Source organism: Oncorhynchus clarkii, chromosome 18 (assembly GCF_045791955.1).
Source record: "Oncorhynchus clarkii lewisi isolate Uvic-CL-2024 chromosome 18, UVic_Ocla_1.0, whole genome shotgun sequence".
Classification (NCBI taxonomy): domain Eukaryota; kingdom Metazoa; phylum Chordata; class Actinopteri; order Salmoniformes; family Salmonidae; genus Oncorhynchus; species Oncorhynchus clarkii.
This window is the reverse complement of record NC_092164.1, coordinates 13,196,059-13,217,010: the sequence shown is the minus strand read 5'-3', so window position 1 is coordinate 13,217,010 and position 20,952 is coordinate 13,196,059. Positions and strand designations below refer to the sequence as shown.

Sequence of the window (20,952 nt, the reverse complement as noted above, 5' to 3'; positions counted from 1 at the left end):
CTTTGTCGATGTCCCGTATGATTTCTACTGCATGATGTGTGTGTGATGCTCTCAACCCCCTAGATCTCCAGACCTGTCATCAAGGACAAAATGTCCATCAAGGTAAGATCTCTCAGTGGATCCAAGTAGCAGTAGATCCCATGCAGTATGTCCCTCATTGCAGCTCTTGTAGATTCAACATTAGCTGGCGTCCATAATCCCCCTCCATTAAAATGGTTGGTCGTTTGCGCATAAGATGTAGCCAATCGGGGGCAAACAGAACGATTAAAATGGTAAAGCTTTCTTTGATGTTGCCATATTTGCTTTCTCTTTTTCGCCCGACTCTTCTTCTCTCCTCCGCCTCTTTGCTTCTTGTTTACTTTGTCAATTGTGGCCATTTCGACCAATCAGTGTCCCGTACAGCTCTCGTTAGGAGCTTGATCAATCAAAATCACCTCTTTCCTCCATACCTCCAGCTTGATCAATCAGTCCCCCTATTCCCTCCCAGATCAGCGGCCCTAACCAATCACATTCCTCGGTTTCCTCCCTCAGATCTACGTGCGTGCCCAGTTTGAGTACGACCCCGCCAAGGATGACCTCATTCCCTGTAAGGAGGCCGGGATCCGCTTCCGGGTGGGTGACATCATCCAGATCATCAGTAAGGACGACCACAACTGGTGGCAGGGCAAGCTGGAGAACACTAAGAACGGAACCGCAGGGCTCATACCGTCACCAGAACTACAGGAGTGGTGAGGACAGAACTAGAGGTCGACCGATTATGATTTTTCAACGCCGATACCGATTTATTGGAGGACCAAAAAAGCCGAATACCGATTAATCGGACAATTTGTAAAAAAAAATAAATAAATTGTAATAATGGCAATTACAACAATACTGAATTAACACTGATTTTAACTTAATATAATACATCAATAAAATAAATTTAGCCTCAAGTAAATAATGAAACATGTTCAATTTGGTTTAAATAATGCAAAAACAAAGTGTTGGAGAAAAAAGTAAAAGTGCAATATGTGCCATGTAAGAAAGCTAACGTTTCAGTTCCTTGCTCAGAACATGAGAACATATGAAAGCTGGTGGTTCCTTTTAACATGAGTCTTCAATATTCCCAGGTAAGACGTTTTAGGTTGTAGTTATTATAGGAATTATAGGACTATTTCCCTCTATACCATTTGTATTTCATTAACCTTTGACTATTGGATGTTCTTATGGGCACTTTAGTATTGCCAGTGTAACAGTATAGCTTCCGTCCCTCTCCTCGCTCCTCCCTGGGCTCGAACCAGCAACACAACGACAACAGCCACCATCGAAGCAGCTTTACCCATGCAGAGCAAGGGGAACAACTACTAGAAGGCTCAGAGCGAGTGACGTTTGAAACGATATTAGCGCGCGCTAACTAGCTAGCCATTTCACTTCGGTTACACCAGCCTCATCTCGGGAGTTGATAGGCTTGAAGTCATAAACAGCACAATGCTTGACGCACAACGAAGAGCTGCTGGCAAAACGCAAAGAAAGTGCTGTTTGAATGAATGTTTACGCGCCTGCTTCTGCTTACCACCGCTCAGTTAGATACTTAGATACTTGTATGCTCAGTCAGATTATCTGGGGCGGCAGGGTAGACTAGTGCTTAGAGAGTTGGACTAGTAACCGGAAGGTTCGAAGTTCAAACCCCCGAGCTGACAAGGTCGTTCTGTCGTTCTGCCCCTGAACAGGCAGTTAACCCACTGTTAACTGCCTGTTCCGTCATTGAAAATAAGAAGTTGTTCTTAACTGACTTGCCTAGTTAAATAAAGATTAAAAATATATATATATGCAACGCAGGACACGCTAGATAATATCTAGTAATATCATCAAGCATGTGTAGTTAACTAGTGATTATGATTGATTGTTTTTTATAAGATAAGTTTAATGCTAGCTAGCAACTTACCTTGGCTTACTGCATTCGCGTAACAGGCAGTCAGTCTCCTTGTGGAGTGCAACGAGAGAGAGGCAGGTCGTTATTGTGTTGGACTAGTTAACTGTAAGGTAGCAAGATTGAATCCCCCGAGCTGACAAGGTTGTTCTGCCCCTGAACAGGCAGTTAACCCACAGTTCCTAGGCCGTCATTAAAAAATAAGAATGTGTTCTTAACTGACTTGCCTAGTTAAATAAAGGTATAAAAAAAACGCCAAATCTGCGCCCCAAAATACCGATTTCCGATTGTTATGAAAACTTGAAAAATCGGCCCTAATTAATCGGCCAACCTCTAGACAGAACCCATGGAACCCATACTGTAAAACCCAGTAGGGTTGGTGCTTCCGTTCCAATTCCATTTCCAATTCAGGAAGTGGAGTGAAATTACAATGCAAGAATTTCAAAAAATCCTCATAGAAAAATATGCAGTGCTTTTCCCAAATGTTAAGCAGAAATTTGACTCAATCTCTGGTCTTTGGTTTTGAGGGCCGTTACCACAGAATTAAAATAACTAGGAGTAATCAGTGAAGTATCTTTATTTCCTTACATTTTACTACCCCCCCCAGGCGTGTGGCATGTATAGCCATGGAGAAGACTAAGCAGGAGCAGCAGGCCAGCTGTACCTGGTTTGGCAAGAAGAAGAAACAGTACAAAGACAAGTACCTGGCCAAGCACAACGCAGGTACACACACACACACACACACACACACACACACAGCATGTTTTAATAATACAATCAGAAACCTATTCTGTGGAACCGTGTGTGTAAAAGTGTTTGGCTTGACATGTTGGCTATAAGATATTCCAAGTGTTCCAGATGTTTCCGTTGTATTTTATATTGTATGATGCATTCAGATGTTATATCCCAGATATTCTCTTGCAGCTTTATTCACTGGCCAAAATATAGTCTCAGTTCTGAATTGAGTATTTTTTTTGTATAATAAAGACATTCCCGGTCTGTAGAGCTAAATGCTTAGCTTACTGCTTACTACTGTACTGTCTGTGGAATGGTTTCCAACTGAATCTGACTAATGCTGCATGTTCTTCCCCCAGAACAGGCCCCTTTCCTCCCTCAAAGAGCTCCTCTCTAAACGTTGTCTCAATGTTGACTCAATGTTACATGTCTAATGCTCCTGCCATTAACAACCTGGCCTCTGAGTCCAAGCTATGTACTGTAATGTTTTTAATTTGCCTTTTCTTCTATTAACCCTCCCCTCCCTCCTTCCCTCTGTTCTGTCCATCTTTCATGCGTCTCTTACCCAATGGCTTGGCTGCATGTAAGTAACTCTGAATAATGCCCAACGATGCCCTCTTCCGTTTCTCTCCCTCTATCCTCAACTTTATTCACGCTATTTTCCTTTTTTGACGTCAGTCCACAGTTTGAACTTCTGTCTCGCTGTTATGTGTCCTGGTTTGTCCGTCTCTCACAGACCTGAAGTATTAAACTTGTGATGTAAAATAATTCCAATCACACGTAGGCCCTTTAGATGGCAAAAACTTATTTCAGCGATCCAATCTTTATTTAAGCCATTCATTTGATTCACCTTCCTGTGCTGTGCACTACAGACGACCCCCTTCCATTGTGTCTGTGTTCCATTATTCCTATGGCTCTCAGTGAACTTCTCTAATGCCTTTCACCTTCTCTGTTTCAGTGTTTGACCAACTAGACCTGGTCACGTATGAAGAGGTGGTCAAACTGCCTGCATTCAAGAGGAAAACGCTTGTTTTGTTGGGTACGTTAGACAGATGGTTCTTAGGTAGTGTTAACCTGTTGCGACGACCAAACCCGGATCCGGGATTCTATTTATAGACCTAAGCTCATTACCATAACGCAACGTTAACTATTCATGAAAATCGCAAATTAAATGAAATAAATATGCTATCTCTCAAGCTTAGCCTTTTGTTAACAACACTGTCATCTCAGATTTTCAAAATATGCTTTTCAACCATAGGAAAACAATAATTTGTGTAACAGTAGCTAGCTAGCGTAGCATTTAGCGTTAGCATTAGCGTTAGCATTTACCAGGCAACTATCACAAAAACAAGTAAAGCCTTCAAATAAAATAACTTACCTTTGAAGAACTTCTGATGTTTTCAATGAGGAGACTCTCAGTTAGATAGCAGATGCTCAGTTTTTCCAAAAAGATTCTTTGTGTATTAGAAATAGCTCCGTTTTGTACATCACATTTGGCTACCAAAAAAAAAAAAAAAAAAAAAAAAAATTCAGCCCTCAAAACGCGAACTTTTTTCCAAATTAACTCCATAATATCGACTGAAACATGGCAAACGTGGTTTAGAATCAATCCTCAAGGTGTTTTTCCACATATCTCTTCGATGATATATCCTTCGTGGAAGCCTGGTTTCTCCTTGCTCTCAAATGGAAAAATAATTGCACCTGGCTTTGCGCTCCAATTTCGACGCAGGGACACCAGGCGGACACTTGGAAAATGTAGTCTCTTATGGTCAATCTTCCAATGATATGCCTACAAATACGTCACAATGCTGCAAACACCTTGGGGAAACGACAGAAAGTGTAGGCTCATTCCTTGCGCAATCACAGCCATATAAGGAGACAATGGAAAACAGAGCTTCAGAGATTCTGCTCATTTCCTGGTTGACGTATCATCTTGGTTTCGCCTGTAGAATGAGTTCTGGGGCACTTACAGACAATATCTTTGCAGATTCTGAAACTTCAGAGTGTTTTCTTTCCAAAACGGTCAATAATATGCATAGTCGAGCATCTTTTCGTGACAAAATATTGCGCTTAAAACGGGAACGTTTTTTATCCAAAAATGAAATAGCGCCCCTAGAGATCCAAGAGGTTAACTAGAGGTCGACCGATTATGATTTGTCAACGCCGATACCGATTATTGGAGGACCAAAAAAAGCCGATATTGATTTAATCGGCCATTTAAAAAAAAATGTATTTATTTGTAATAATGACAATTACAACAATACTGAATGAACACTTATTTTAACTTAATATAATACATCAATAAAATCAATTTAGCCTCATAAATAATTAAACATGTTCAATTTGGTTTAAATAATGTAAAAACAAAGTGTTGGAAAAGAAAGTAAAAGTGCAATATGTGCCATGTTAAAAAGCTAACGTTTAAGTTCCTTGCTCAGAACATGAGAACATATGAAAGCTGGTGGTTCCTTTTAACATGAGTCTTAAAGATTCCCAGGTAAGAAGTTTTAGGTTGTAGTTATTATAGGAATTATAGGACTATTTCCCTCTATACCATTTGTATTTCATATACCTTTGACTATTGGATATTCTTATAGGCACTTTAGTATTGCCAGTGTAACAGTATAGCTTCCGTCCCTCTCCTCGACTCTACCTGGGCTCGAACCAGGAACACATCGACAACAGCCACCCTCGAAGCATCGTTTACCCATCGCTCCACAAAATCCGCGTCCCTTGCAGAGCAAGGGGAACAACCACTCCAAGTCTCAGAGCAAGTGACGTCAGCGGTTGAAACGCTATTAGCGCGCACCCCGCTAACTAGCTAGCCATTTCACATCGGTTACACCAGCCTAATCTCAGGAGTTGATAGGCTTGAAGTCATAAACAGCTCAATGCTTGAAGCATTGTGAAGAGCTGCTGGCTAACGCACAAAAGTGCTGTTTGAATGAATGCTTATGAGCCTGCTGCTGCCTACCACCGCTCAGTCAGACAGCTCTATCAAATATCAAATCATAGACTTAATTATAACATAATAACACACAGAAATACGAGCCTTAGGTCATTAATATGGTCAAATCCAGAAACGATCATTTCGAAAACAAAACGTTTATTCTTTCAGTGAAATACTATCGTGGAAATGTCCTGTATTACCAAATCATGAGAGAGCAAACCACACACAAGTCAGAGTTATCATAAAGTCCATCTTTAATTATATGAGCTTCACCATAGCCCTGTGACTCTCAGATCAATTCAGTGTCCATAAATGAATTCTCTGAGAGTGCTTACAAAACAGTTCCTAGTATCATTTATAGCCAAGACACACATAGCCAGACAGCATTGGCTATAAATTATCGTTCAGTTTGGTCTCCTAAACCGAAGTTCTTATCTCGTTCTTGGTACCACTTAGAACCAAAACATTACCTTATCCAATGGCATATATCAATTGTCAATTCTAGACACTCCCATCAAAAATACAATCCCTCCTGGACAAGCTCAGGGAGAGAAGAGTGAGCCTCTAGGTCAAGATAAGGGCAACCTCAGAGGGAACATACAATGGTTCCAGACACTGCCTTCCTCCTCTCCCCAATGGGAAAAGTAGGGAGTGACTGGCACACAGACATTGTGGAGCCAAGAGATAATTGGTTCCCCCTCAATCATCCCTTCACATGGTTTAAAATATACTTTTACATATGAAGACAAGCCTGACCTCTCCCCTCTCTGGGGCCCAAGTTACTTTTTCCCTCATAAGCATACTTATGAAAATTGATAAAAACATATTTATCAATGTTACCTAAATAATTCTGATTCTACTACCACAATACGGAACCGTTCCGTATTTTATCTAATGGGTAGCATCCCTAAGTCTAAATATTGCTCTTACATTGTACAACCTTCAATGTTATGTCATAATTATGTACAATTCTGGTAAATTAATTACGGTCTTTGTTAGAAATAAATGGACTTCACACAGTTTGTATTGATTTTAAAGAAAGGCATTGATGTTTATGGTTAGGTTTGGTTCAACGACAGTGCTAAATCCTCACCCGTTTGGCGAAGTAGGCTGTGAATCGATGAGAAATTAACAGGCACCGCATCGATTATATGCAATGCAGGACACGCTAGATAAACTAGTAATATCATCAACCGTGTGTAGTTAACTAGTGATTATGTGAAGATTGATTGTTTTTTATAAGTTTAATGCTAGCTAGCAACTTAACTTGGCTTCTTGCTGCCCTCGCGTAACAGGTAGTCAGCCTGCCACACAGGCTCCTCGTGGAGTGCAATGTAAGGCAAGTGGTTAGAGCGTTGGACTAGTAACCTGAACGTTGCAAAAACAAATACCCGAGTTGACAAGGTAAAAATCTGTCGTTCTGCCCCTGAACAAGGCAGTTAACCCACTGTTCCTAGGCCGTCATTGAAAATAAGAATGTGTTCTTATTAACTGACTTGCCTAGTTAAATAAAGGTGTAATAATAATAATAATCGGCCAAATCGGTGTCCAAAAATACCGATTTCCGATTGTTATGAAAACTTGAAATTGTCCCTAATTAATCAGCCATTCCGATAAATCGTTTGACCTCTAGTGTTAACTAAAGGGGAACAGTTGACAACACATTATTCAACGTCTCTGTCTCATTGTCTTATGTGTGTCTCTCTTCCCAGGGGCCCATGGAGTTGGCAGGAGGCACATCAAGAACACGCTCATCACGAAGCACCCAGACCGATTTGCCTACCCCATTCCTCGTAAGAGACCTACTACCACTACCACTGTTACTACCACTACAACTGTTACTACCACCACTACTACTACTACTACTACTACTACCACTGCTACTGTCACTACCACCACCACTACCACCGCTACTACTACCACCGCTACTACCACCACCACTACTGCCACCGCTACTGCCACCGCTACTACCGCTACTACTACCACTACTGCCACCGCTACTACCGCTACTACCACTACTACCACCGCTACCTCCACTACTGCCACCGCTACTACCACTACTACTTCTACCGCTACTACCACCACTACTACTACTACTACTACTACCACCACCGCTACTACTACCACTACCACCACTACTACCACTACCACCACTACTACCACCACTACTACTACCACCACCACTACTACCGCCACTACCACCGCTACTACCACTACTACTGCCACTACCACCACTACTACCACCGCTACTACTACCACCGCTACTACCACCACCACTACTGCCACCGCTACTGCCACCACTACTGCCACCGCTACTACTACCACTACTGCCACCGCTACTACCGCTACTACCACTACTACCACCGCTACCTCCACTACTGCCACCGCTACTACCACTACTACTTCTACCGCTACTACCACCACTACTACTACTACTACTACTACCACCACCGCTACTACTACCACTACCACCACTACTACCACTACTACTGCCACTACCACCACTACTACTACTACCACCGCTACTACTACTACTACCACCACTACCACTACTACTGCTACCACCACCACTACCACCGCTACTACTACTACCACCACCGCTACTACCACTACTACTTCTACTGCCACCGCTACTACCACCGCTACTACCACCGCTACCTCCACTACTGCCACCGCTACTACCACCACAACCACCACTGCTACCGCAACTAGCACTACTACTACCACTACCACCACTACTACCCCTACTACCGCTGCTACTACTACTACTACCACCGCTACTACTACTACCGCTACCACCACCACTACTACCACTACCACCACCACTACTACCACCGCTACTACCACTACTACCACCGCTACTACCACTACTGCCACTACTACCACTACTGCCACTACTACAACCGCTACTACTACTACTACTACTACCACCACTACTACTGCTACCACCACCACTACCACCGCTACTACTACTACCACCACCGCTACTACCACTACTACTTCTACCGTTACTACCACCACCACTACTACTACTACTACCACCACCGCTACTACTACCACTACCACCACTACTACCACTACCACCACTACCACCGCTACCACTACCACCACCACTACTACCGCCACTACCACCGCTACTACCACCGCTACTACCGTTACCACCGCTACTACCACTACCACCACCGCTACTACCACCACCACTACTACCACTACCACCACCACTACTACCACCGCTACTATCACTGCTACTACCACTAATACTGCCACTACCACCACTACTACCACTACCACCGCTACTACTACCGCTACTACCACTACTACTACCACTACCACCGCTACTACTACCGCTACTACCACTACTACTACCACTACTACCACTACTACCACCGCTACTGCCACTACTACCACTACTACCATCACTTCTGCCGCTACTACCACCGCTACTACCACTACCACCACCACTACTACCACCGCTACTATCACTGCTACTACCACTAATACTGCCACTACCACCACTACTACCACTACCACCGCTACTACTACCGCTACTACCACTACTACTACCACTACCACCGCTACTACTACCGCTACTACCACTACTACTACCACTACTACCACTACTACCACCGCTACTGCCACTACTACCACTACTACCATCACTTCTGCCGCTACTACCACCGCTACTACCACTACCACCACCACTACTACCATCACTACTACCGCTACTACCACCACTACCACCGCTACTACTACTACCACTACTACTACTGCCACCGCTACTGCCACCGCTACTACCACCGCTACCTCCACTACTGCCACCGCTACTACCACCACAACCACCACTGCTACCGCAACTAGCACTACTACTACCACTACCACCACTACTACCCCTACTACCGCTGCTACTACTACTACTACCACCGCTACTACTACTACCGCTACCACCACCACTACTACCACTACCACCACCACTACTACCACCGCTACTACCACTACTACCACCGCTACTACCACTACTGCCACTACTACCACTACTGCCACTACTACAACCGCTACTGCCACTACTACCACCGCTACTACTACTACCACCACTACCACTGCTACCACCGCTACTACCACCACTACTGCTACTACTACCGCTACCACCACTACTACCACCACCACTACTACTACCACCACTGCTACCGCTACTACTGCTACTACCACCACCACTACTACCGCTACTACTGCCACTACCACCACTACTACCACTGCTACCACCGCTACTACCACCACCGCTACTACCACCACCACTGCTACCGCTACTACTGCTACTACCACCACCACTACTACCGCTACTACTGCCACTACAACCACCACTACTACCACTGCTACCACCGCTACTACCACCACCGCTACTACCACCACCACTACTACCATCACTGCCACTACTACCACCACCACCACTAATACCACTACTACCACCCCTACATGGACATATATGTACTAAGACTTGAGTGTAGGAACCTCCATTCAGGTTCTATCACTTTACCCCTCCCTAATTCTCTCCCCCCTTTCCCTCTCTCGCTCCCCCCTTTCCCCCTCTCTCCCTCACATTCCCCCTCTCTCTCTCCCATTCCCCCTCTCTCCCTCCCTTTCCCTCTCTCTCTCCCTCCCCACAGACACAACCAGACCTCCAAAGAAGGACGAGGAGAATGGGAAGAACTACTACTTTGTGACACATGACCAGATGATGCAGGACATCAGTAACAATGACTACCTGGAGTACGGTAGTCACGAGGACGCCATGTATGGCACGCGGCTAGAGACAATCCGCCAGATTCACCAGCAGGGTATGATCTCCATACTGGACGTGGAACCACAGGTAGGTGTGAGGTGGGGATGGGCGGGTTTGTCTGTGTGTGAGGTGGGAATGGGCGGGTTTGTCTGTGTGTGAGGTGGGGATGGGCGAGCGGGATTGTCTGTGTGTGGGGTGGGAGGTGGGTGGGTGGGGTTGTCTGTGTGTGAGGTGGGGATGGGCGGGCGGGCGGGGTTGTCTGTGTGTGGGGTGGGTGGGTGGGTGGGTGGGGTTGTCTGTGTGTGAGGTGGGGATGGGTGGGCGGGGTTGTCTGTGTGTGAGGTGGGGATGGGTGGGCGGGGTTGTCTGTGTGTGAGGTGGGGATGGGTGGGCGGGGTTGTCTGTGTGTGAGGTGGGGATGGGCGGGCGGGGTTGTCTGTGTGTGGGGTGGGTGGGTGGGGTTGTCTGTGTGTGGGGTGGGGTGGGGATGGGTGGGCGGGGTTGTCTGTGTGAGGTGGGGATGGGTGGGCGGGGTTGTCTGTGTGGGGGGTGGGTGGGTGGGCGGGCGGGGTTGTCTGTGTGTGAGGTGGGGTTGTCTGTGTGTGAGGTGGGGATGGGTGGGGTTGTCTGTGTGTGGGGTTGTCTGTCTGAGCTGGGGGTGGGTGGGGTCTGTCTGTGAGGTGGGGTGTGTGGGGTTGTCTGTCTGAGGTGGGGGGCGGGTGGGGTTGTCTGTCTGAGGTGGGGGGCGGGTGGGGTTGTCTGTCTGAGGTGTGTGTGTGTGTGTGTGTGTGTGTGTGTGTGTGTCCAGTATTTATTAAGCAGTATATATTCCACCGGCAGAAAATCAGTGATGGTGGAACGCTGATCTAATGATCTAACCTAAATATACCTAACCTTAACTCAAACATTAACTCTAACCTAACCCTCTCTCTTAAACCTAACCTTCATCTCTTCATCTCTTCTGCCAGTTGAATATACACTTCCTGTTTATTAATACTGTGGAGAGTTTTTAAATGTAGCTCACTAGTCAGTTTTCTGTCAGTCATCTCTTGTTTCTCTTCAGGCACTCAAGGTGTTGAGGACGGCTGAGTTTGCCCCTTACGTTGTGTTCATCGCAGCTCCCACCATCACCCCTGGAATGAACGAGGTTAGGGCCAAAACACACTGCTACTGTGCCCGTCATGTTTTGGGTTGTGTTTTTGCTGTGGTGAAAGTCCATCCCACTGCCTGTGTCCTGTCTGCATTCCTGTTGATTTTTCTTTGGCATGCCTTTCTCCTTGCACCCAAGCTTCCCAAGTGGTGCAGGAAACTGCCTGTAAGTACTGGATATGTACAAGTAGGTTAGCTCATATACACTCCTTTTATAGGTGTGTGTATTGTGTTTGTGTGTAAATGGTTTGTTTTTGAGTATACTAAGATCCTTCCAGAGTCCCATTTCATCTTTTTTTCCATTGTGTGACTCGACCCTTCCCACAATGCCTGGAAGGAGGGTATTTTCTTCCCCTGTTATTTTGACTCTTTCTTCCCTCTCCTCCTCCCTTTAGGATGACTCCCTCCAGCGGCTGCAGAAGGAGTCCGAGGGCCTCCAGAAGACCTACGCCCATTACTTCGACCAGACCGTCATCAACAACGAGATTGACGACACCATCCGTCTGCTGGAGGAGGCTGTGAACCTGGTGTGTACCACCGCTCAGTGGGTTCCTGTGTCCTGGGTTTATTAACCCCTGAACCCAGACCAACACCAAACTCTGACTGTCGTCCCCCATTCCCCAACAAACCCCGGTTTTCTTTTACAATGCATCTCTGTGGAACATCTCTGTGGAAACCGTGTGGATGAAGGAAAAAATGAATGAAAAAGGACCTCTGAAACCTCAGTCAGTCCTGAAGAAAAACAGTGACTTCTGTCGTCTTCCTCTCCACTCCTTACTGACTGCCTCAAAGGCACATCGTTGTGTGTGTGTATATATATACATATACATACATATATATATAATATAAAAATTATGAATATGGTCCTGTTCTTAGAGTTGAATGAAAGGGAGGGGGGGGGGACATTTTCTACCTTATTTCTTTTTGTATCGTTACAGCGACAGCTGTCTGAGGCGAGATAGTGAGGAGGACAGATGTGACACACGGTGATGGGTGTTTGTTGCTGTTTACCTTGTATAAGGCATTTCCTATGGTCGTCAGTCGGAAGCTTGCCGTGTGACCCCCTGACCCCTTACTCCTATTGGCCGCCTCATACTCTTCGTGCTCCGCCCCTCAGAGACAGCGGAGGTCCCTCTCGCACAGTCGCCGCTGCCGCACCACGTCCTATTGGGCACCACGTCCTATTGGGCGGATAGAAAAGCACAGTGAACACCCCTCCCCCTATCTCTTTCCTTTTATTTATTTCATAGGTCACGGTATCTGTCAATCAAATCGTTGGAGCACCCCCCCTGAACTCTCTTCATTCCCTACATACCCTGTTTGTTTACATCTCAGTTTGCACAATGGCGAGAACAGGTGCTCTCCCCCCTCTGTTTCTTTCTCTCTCTCTTTCTCTCTGTAAAGCGATGATTCTCCTCGGTCAGAGCGTGTGCTTGGTCATCGCCAAAGCACGGGTGTCCAAGCCAGAGGGCATCCCTCTTATCTGGATGGACGGACAGGAGGAGGGAAGAAAACAACAGAATCCAACACGGTCACCCTGCATGCGTCTGGGGCAGAAGACTCTGACTCCTATGCACACCCCCCAGTCCTGCAGGCCCATAAGAGTGAGCCGTGTATGTAAATTGTCCCTGTTTGATATGTTGTGGGAATGGGAGGGGATACGGAGTGGGACGTCCAATCCTATAGGTCCGCCATTTCAGAACTGTGTCGTCTTAAAAGAGTATTACTGTTTTAAGTTCAATGGAAGGAGATGCATTTTTATGGTGTGTAAATGTTTCAGTGGTTCGTACGTCATATGAGTGATGCCAAGAGCCAGTGTGTGTACAATATTAATACTAAAAGAGCTCATTGTGACAAACTCTTTATAACACTTTACTTGCGGTGACATGACATAGCGCCTTATGAGCACTGTCGTAAAAAGGGCGTAGTGCCTGTCTGAACTGTTGTAGCATAAAAAAAGAAACTGCTTTGTCATGCTTCTGACAGTGTTATGTAGGGGTTATGTCTCTCTGCCTGGAGTAAAGTGTTACCATTTAAAGTCCTGTGTAAAGTTCCCTCTGCAAACGACAAGCAGCACTTCGGTATGAAATGTTGTTCTTCTTCTGTTTTGTAAAAAATATATTTCATTTTAAGTGTTGACAAAGTAAACTGCCTTTGGGTTCTGTCTCATATAAGTCCCTAAAGTCTCTAGTGTACACCTCTACTATGTGTGTGTGTGTGTGTGTGTGTGTGTGTGTGTGTGTGTGTGTGTGTGTGTGTGTGTGTGTGTGTGTGTGTGTGTGTGTGTGTGCGTGTGCGCGTGGACGGGTTTGGCCCTATGTGTGGACTGTGGCTATAGGTGTGGATGGGTGGTTGTGTGTGTGATGCAATGCAGTAGTCTGCTTATACTGAACATTATGGTCATGCAAGTGCTTCCATTGACCACAAGATGTCAGTCTCTCTGTCCTGTCAGACATTGTCCACTAGAATGCAGTCTTTCTGTACTGTCAGACATTGTCCACTAGATGGCAGTCTATCTGTACTGTCAGATTATTTATTTATTTTACCTTTATTTAACTAGGCAGGTCAGTTAAGAACAAATTCTTATTTACAATGACGGCCTAGCTCGGCCAAACCCTCCCCTAACCCGGGCGACGCTGGGCCAATTGTGTGCCGCCCGATGGGACTCCCGATCACAGCCCGGGATTTGTGAGCCAAGACCTAAACATATGTCACCCAATTTTTTGTCTTCTGACCCTATCAAATAATGAGCTGTGATCGAACCCTTCAAATACTTTAAATAGCTTGCGGACTTAAGATGGCTTTCTCTAGTCCAAGTTAAAATGTAATGCTTTGTCCATGGTTCTGAAATACTAGGGAAGTCCATGGCCCTGTCCAGATAACCCCCTAGGCCTAGCTGCTGGAAAATGGTGTAGTTCAGAGATGATGTAATGGGTACAGTTCTGGCCCTAAATAATGACATGGATCATGATGGTGAAACCACTTTAACTCTTCTATCTGTGTCCATGGACATACTGCAGATTCACATTGACATCCCATACAAAAAGGCCTTCAATTTGCTTGTAAACAAGTGATGTAGGTAACTACATTAACCCAAACACACAACCTCTGTAGTCTCTCGTTTGATGATGGCATTCATAGGACTGACCAAATCACAATGAAAAAGGAGCTTACTCATGGTAATTCATGAAGCCCTAATAAACCGTGTTTATATTTATTGATTCAGAGCTCCCATCTCAAGGAGACTGAGCCCGCAAGGCAGAAATTAAAAAGGGATTGAGGACACTAATCCATGTGGGGTTTGTGGTGCGCTCCGTCTATGAGTAACATTTACATGATGGCCTTGGACTGTGAATCTACAGTGTGCTTGTGGCTGTGCAGTGTGCATGCTATCTCCACTAACATTAGTACAACTATGCCGTCGGGCAGTAGTCTCGTTTAAATATGCTGCCGGACAGTAGTCTCGTTTAAATATGCTGCCGGGCAGTAGTCTCGTTTAAATATGCTGCCGGACAGTAGTCTCGTTTAAATATGCTGCCGGACAGTAGTCTCGTTTAAATATGCTGCCGGGCAGTAGTCTCGTTTAAATATGCTGCCGGACAGTAGTCTCGTTTAAATATGCTGCCGGACAGTAGTCTCGTTTAAATATGCCGTCGGACAGTAGTCTCGTTTAAATATGCTGCCGGACAGTAGTCTCGTTTAAATATGCTGCCGGACAGTAGTCTCGTTTAAATATGCTGCCGGACAGTAGTCTCGTTTAAATATGCTGCCGGACAGTAGTCTCGTTTAAATTTTCCATAGTTTGCTAAATACTTTTCCACCGCATTTTAAAGTGAAAGGGCTGGTTTCCCAGACACAGATATCTAAACCTAGTCCTGGATTGAAAAACACTTTAATGGAGATTTTCCATTGAGTATGTCTTAGTCCAAGAGGTGGCCTGGGCTTAATCTGGGTCCTAAATGTACTAATTACTATCTTTGTCATCGTTCTTAGTGGTTTGGTCATCTTGAATTATGATGGCATTCTGAAGAATCTATTTGGGATCAACTTCCCATTCTAAATCAAATAATGTGGTAGTTTAAATCATTTTTACCCTTATGATAACATTGTGCCACCAGTAAGGGTGGGTGCTGAGCAATCAATGACATTTTGGTTATTTGGGGGGTTTTGAACAACTAATTCAGTGATGTTGGTTAAATTATTTGTGAGCTACAGTTTCTGTAGAGATAAATCAGATCAGGCCTGAGCTGTGTGATGTAGTAGAGCGTTAGTTTCCAACAGGCCAATAATCCATATATACTGAACAAAACTATAAAAGTGTTGGTCCCATGTTTCATAAACTAAAATAAAAGATCCCAGAAATGTTCCATCTGCACAAAAAGCTTCATTTTCAGAATTAAAAAAAAAATAATAATAATAATTTTTTTTTTAAAAATTTTACCCCTTTTTCTCCCCAATTTCGTAGTATCCAATTGTTGTAGTAGCTACTATCTTGTCTCATCGCTACAACTCCCGTACGGGCTCGGGAGAGACGAAGGTTGAAAGTCATGCGTCCTCCGATACACAACCAACCAAGCCGCTGCTTCTTTAACACAGCGCACATCCAACCCGGAAGCCAGCCGCACCAATGCGCCGGAGGAAACACCGTGCACCTGGCCACCTTGGCTAGCGTACACTGCGCCCAGCCCGCCACAGGAGTCGCTGGTGCGCGATGAGACAAGGACACCCCTACCGACCAAGCCCTCCCTAACCCGGGCGACGCTAGGCCAATTGTGCGTCGCCCCACGGACCTCCCGGTCGCGGCCGGTTACGACAGAGCCTGGGCGCGAACCCAGGACTCTGATGGCACAGCTGGCGCTGCGTACAGCGCCCTTAACCACTGCGCCACCCGGGAGTCCCCCATTTTCAGAAATTTTGTGCAGAAATGTGTTTACATCCCTGTTAGTGTTTTTCCTTTGCCAAGATAATCCATCCACTTGACAGGCAAGAAGCTGATTTAAACAGCATGATCATTACACAGGTGCACCTTGTGCTGGGGACAATAAAAGACAACTCTAAAATGTGCAGTTGTCACAACACAATGCCACAATTGTCTCAAGTTTTGAGGGAGTGTGCAATTGGCCTGCTGATTACAGGAATGTCCACCAGAGCTGTTGCCAGAGAATTAAAAAATGAGAAATGCTCACTAACAGGGATGTAAACACATTTCTGCACAACATTTTAGAGTAAGAAGCTTTTTGTGCGTATGGAACATTTCTGGGATCTTTTATTTTAGCTTATGAAACATGAGACCAACCCTTGACATGTTGCGTTTATATTTTTGTTCCGTGTAATAATTTTCTAGATTTTTAATAACCCCAATAACAGTTTGCCACTGGAGAGAATGATCAAAGTGATTTCTCAAGGTGGTACCAATGACACACAACTGAGGGACAGACATTATACTACTAAATACTTAAGAAATAAGGCATGGGGGGGGGTGTGGTATATGGCCAATATACCACGGCTAGGGGCTGTTCTTATGCACGACGCAACACGGAGTGCCTGGATACAGCCCTTAGCCGTGGTATATTGGCCATATACCACAAACCCCCGAGGTGCCTTATTGCTATTATAAACTGGTTACCAATGTAATATGAGCAGTAAAAATAAATGTTTTGTCATACTCGTGATATACCATGGCTGTCAGCCAATCAGCATTCAGGGCTCGAACCACCCAGTTTATAATACACATTATACAACTTTGCATTTATTGATATATATACAATTCTAGCATTTCAAATCATAGATATCTCTAAATCCCCAATCACAACTGCACACATCACTACTGGGACAAGCCAATTTGCTTACCCTAAGTACTTACCCTAAGTACTTACCCTAAGTACTTTAAACAATGGTTAAACAAAGTTTTGCAGTATAAAGGACTTGCAGTGTTTTATGATTGATAAACAGTTCAGTATAAACATAAACACGTGTAACTACGTGTCACTAATGTGTTTTTCATGGTTGCAAAGGCAAGGGATGCAAATGCCACCGCACTTCAAGAACAACCCTGTTGCCATGACATCATCGTTGTCATTGCCGTGGTCGTCATACATCAACAACCTCTTAGTCCTAATAAACCCCTTTAAACTGAAGATGATTTCTAAAGGTTCAGGACACAAATGCTGACCTTCGGCGATGCTGTATAGTCTGCTCGATAATGTTCCACCACCCAAAGGACATCCAGCCAACCCAACTGTGGGAACCATTGGCGTGGGTCAGCATCCCTTGTAGAATCCATGTCCAACGAATTGAGGCTGTTCTGAAAGCAAAGGGGGTTCAACTCAATATTGGGAAGATGTTCCTAATGTTTTGTACACTCAGTGTATGTTGACATAAGACTGCAGGAACAATCCCACACAGGATCTGTAGGACTTTGTTTTAAGGGTCAGGGTACAACTTTATGCTTCTGATTCCAGACATTCAATAGCTCTGCCTCCGTCCCACTTTCAACAGCTCTGCCTTCGTCCCACTTTCAATAGCTCTGCCTCGTCACACTTTCAATAGCTCTGCCTCCATCACACTTTCAATAGCTCTGCCTCCGTCACACTTTCAATAGCTCTGCCTCCGTCACACTTTCAATAGCTCTGCCTCCGTCCCACTTTCAACAGCTCTGCCTCCGTCACACTTTCAATAGCTCTGCCTCCGTCACACTTTCAATAGCTCTGCCTCCGTCACACTTTCAATAGCTCTGCCTCCGTCACACTTTCAATAGCTCTGCCTCCGTCCCACTTTCAATAGCTCTGCCTCCGTCCCACTTTCAATAGCTCTGCCTCCGTCCCACTTTCAACAGCTCTGCCTCCGTCACACTTTCAATAGCTCTGCCTCCGTCACACTTTCAACAGCTATGCCTCCGTCACACTTTCAACAGCTCTGCCTCCGTCACACTTTCAACAGCTCTGCCTTTCTGAGGGTAAACGACAGAACAGACAACGGGTCAGGAAGGATGAAGGAAATACATTTAAATGGAAATAACTTTGACATTGTGATGCTGTAGTCTTTACACAGAGCAGACCTCAATGGAAAAGTAATACATTACCATACAATCATTTCTAAGCCACAAATTCAAGTTGGAGTACAGGCAAGGACAGGAGACTTTAAAGGTTAGATTGTAGTAGTTGCCATATTGTTTTTATGATGCATGAATGAAATACATGAATTTCATTCTGAAAGGCAAGGAAAACAATCCTGACGTCAAACAGCACTTGACAAGCAAATTGACATGGAGTACATCTCTCTTATAGTCTCCTTGGATAAAAGCATTCACTAAATGACTACATTATTACTTGATTATACTAAGAAAGCATTTCCTGTTGTAGTGTTTCGATGAGGCCCCTCTTACAGGATCCTAACAGACTTGTCTTCATTAGCGCACACCTTAGCAAAACAATTTGCAATGGAACTAAAACAAATGTCTATTATTGGACAATTTCAGGTGGCCCCTCCCTGTTTCAATCTGTTTTCTTCCGTCCAGGTACCTAATGAATACGTCCCAGCACCAGTCTGCTACTGGAGCCCTGACCCTGTCTTCTATGAGTCACATCCTGTGTTCTGCCATGGCTTTTAGTGCAGGTGACATGAGGCGAAGGGCCATTTTCTTTTAGGCTGGTTGAACAACCCTGGTGGTACAGTGCTGCTAATGCAGCCGGACAAGTTCATCAGACCACATATCCTCCCTCTCTCATTCACTGACTGACACATGTAGACTACTGCATATCCTCCCTCTCTCATTCACTGACTGACACATATAGACCACTACATATCCTCCCTCTCATTCACTGACTGACACATGTAGACTACTGCATATCCTCCCTCTCTCATTCACTGATTGACACATGTAGACTACTGCATATCCTCCCTCTCTCATTCACTGACTGACACATGTAGACTACTGCACAGCCTCCTCTCTCATCCACTGACTGACACATGTAGACGACTACACAGCCTCCTCTCTCATCCACTGCAGGTGCAAGCGGACAGCAGATTGCAGTAGAAAACATCTCCACATCTACAAATACATGTATTATTACTAAACAGTAAGGGCTCTGTGCATGCAGACAGTTACCTGGAGGTCACATGATCATCCAGACACACAGATCAGGAAAAAAGGACAATTGTGAACTTTTCTGAATGTGGAAACACACACACACACTTGCCTCTGTATTCACTGTGCTGAAGGTCTCCTATTGTCCCTCTGAAAGGGAGAGAACAGATGGAGCAGCACCACATACAGGTAAACTCAGTTTAAGGCCAGACTATTACATTAAACAACAATGTGCACGCCAGAGCCTGTCTGTGTTTTGTAACAAACTGTTTATCACTTGTTTGTAATTACATGAGCAGAGGACCACAGTACTGGGTCCAGTCCAGTGAATGGTGTTATTCTGCACCTGTGTTTTACAGAGAAAAGTGCATGAATAAAGCACACTTCTCTTCTAGTCACTGATAGGCTCAAGGTTCCCCGCTACCTACAGAATGACCTTTGCTGAGAGACAGAAGCCCTGTTTATACTTGGTTCTGATCTTGTCCACATTCAGATTGTGGCCACCATTTTGACATGCGTAGAAAATGTAAATACTTCCTGACCACTTTCGGAGATAGTCAAACATGCGCTGTGTCTGGGTACCTTACTAGTGTAGACGGATCTGGACAGTGAGACCATTTCAATCATCATTATGCCGTCCTCTAAAATTAATGACAGGTGGTGCTACTGACTTATGGCATTAATATGGGTCTTAAAATAAATAAATATTATTTTGAAAGAATATCAGTCAAATAATTTGTATACAGCCTCACGAGTAGAGCAGCGGTCTAAGGCACATTGCAGTGCTTTAGGCGTCACTACAGACGTGACACGGTCACCAGTTGTGTTTCGGAGGACGCATACAGGGAGAGGCCAGGGAATTAGATGACATTGCGGACACAGTGGATGGATAAAATACACATTTGAATACCATGTGTAGATGCATTTCTGAATATGTGAGCATAATCCGAATGTGGACTAGATCAAGACACAGGATGCATGGCAGCGGCAGGAATAAACCAGGCTAGAGAAAGAGATATGTAGAGTTGCAAAATGATGGTAATTTCCCCAAAATTCCCTTGATCCCAAAGTTGGAGGATTCCCGGGATCAGGAGAGAATAAGGAGGAAATCCAGAATCATCCAACCAGCAATTCTGGAAAAATGGGGAATTTAAGGAAAGTTCCAGTTATTTTTCAACTAGAGATAGGCCACAGAGGAAAACCTTAAGACAGATAAGGAAGATTTTTCCTGGAAAATTAAAGCAGCTGTAGCCAAAAGGCTCAGACTGTACAGTTTGTGAAGACTTCAGGTTAGATTTCTTACATTGAAGACACAAAGACAGACGCAGACACAGCTACACTACATG

General features: G+C 44.8%; 1 protein-coding gene across 9 annotated transcripts in view; it reads left to right on the top strand.

Moving 5' to 3' along the window:
* LOC139373008 (peripheral plasma membrane protein CASK) overlaps positions 1–13,689 on the top strand; it is a 50,855-nt gene extending 37,166 nt beyond the window's left edge. For 3 of the 9 annotated variants that reach the window (XM_071112965.1, XM_071112961.1, XM_071112962.1), the window contains 7 exons: positions 532–728; positions 2,517–2,632; positions 3,603–3,683; positions 7,307–7,387; positions 10,256–10,458; positions 11,435–11,518; positions 11,916–12,671. In XM_071112965.1, coding sequence (XP_070969066.1) covers positions 532–728; positions 2,517–2,632; positions 3,603–3,683; positions 7,307–7,387; positions 10,256–10,458; positions 11,435–11,518; positions 11,916–12,092 — 939 coding nt within the window. In that variant the 3' untranslated portion in view covers positions 12,093–12,671. Of the gene's footprint in view, positions 1–63; positions 103–531; positions 729–2,516; positions 2,633–3,602; positions 3,684–7,306; positions 7,388–10,255; positions 10,459–11,434; positions 11,519–11,659; positions 11,687–11,915 lie in introns of all 9 variants that reach the window. The other 6 variants (XM_071112956.1, XM_071112958.1, XM_071112957.1 and 3 more) reach the window with 6 other exon arrangements.
* The last annotated feature ends 7,263 nt before the right edge of the window (positions 13,690–20,952 follow it).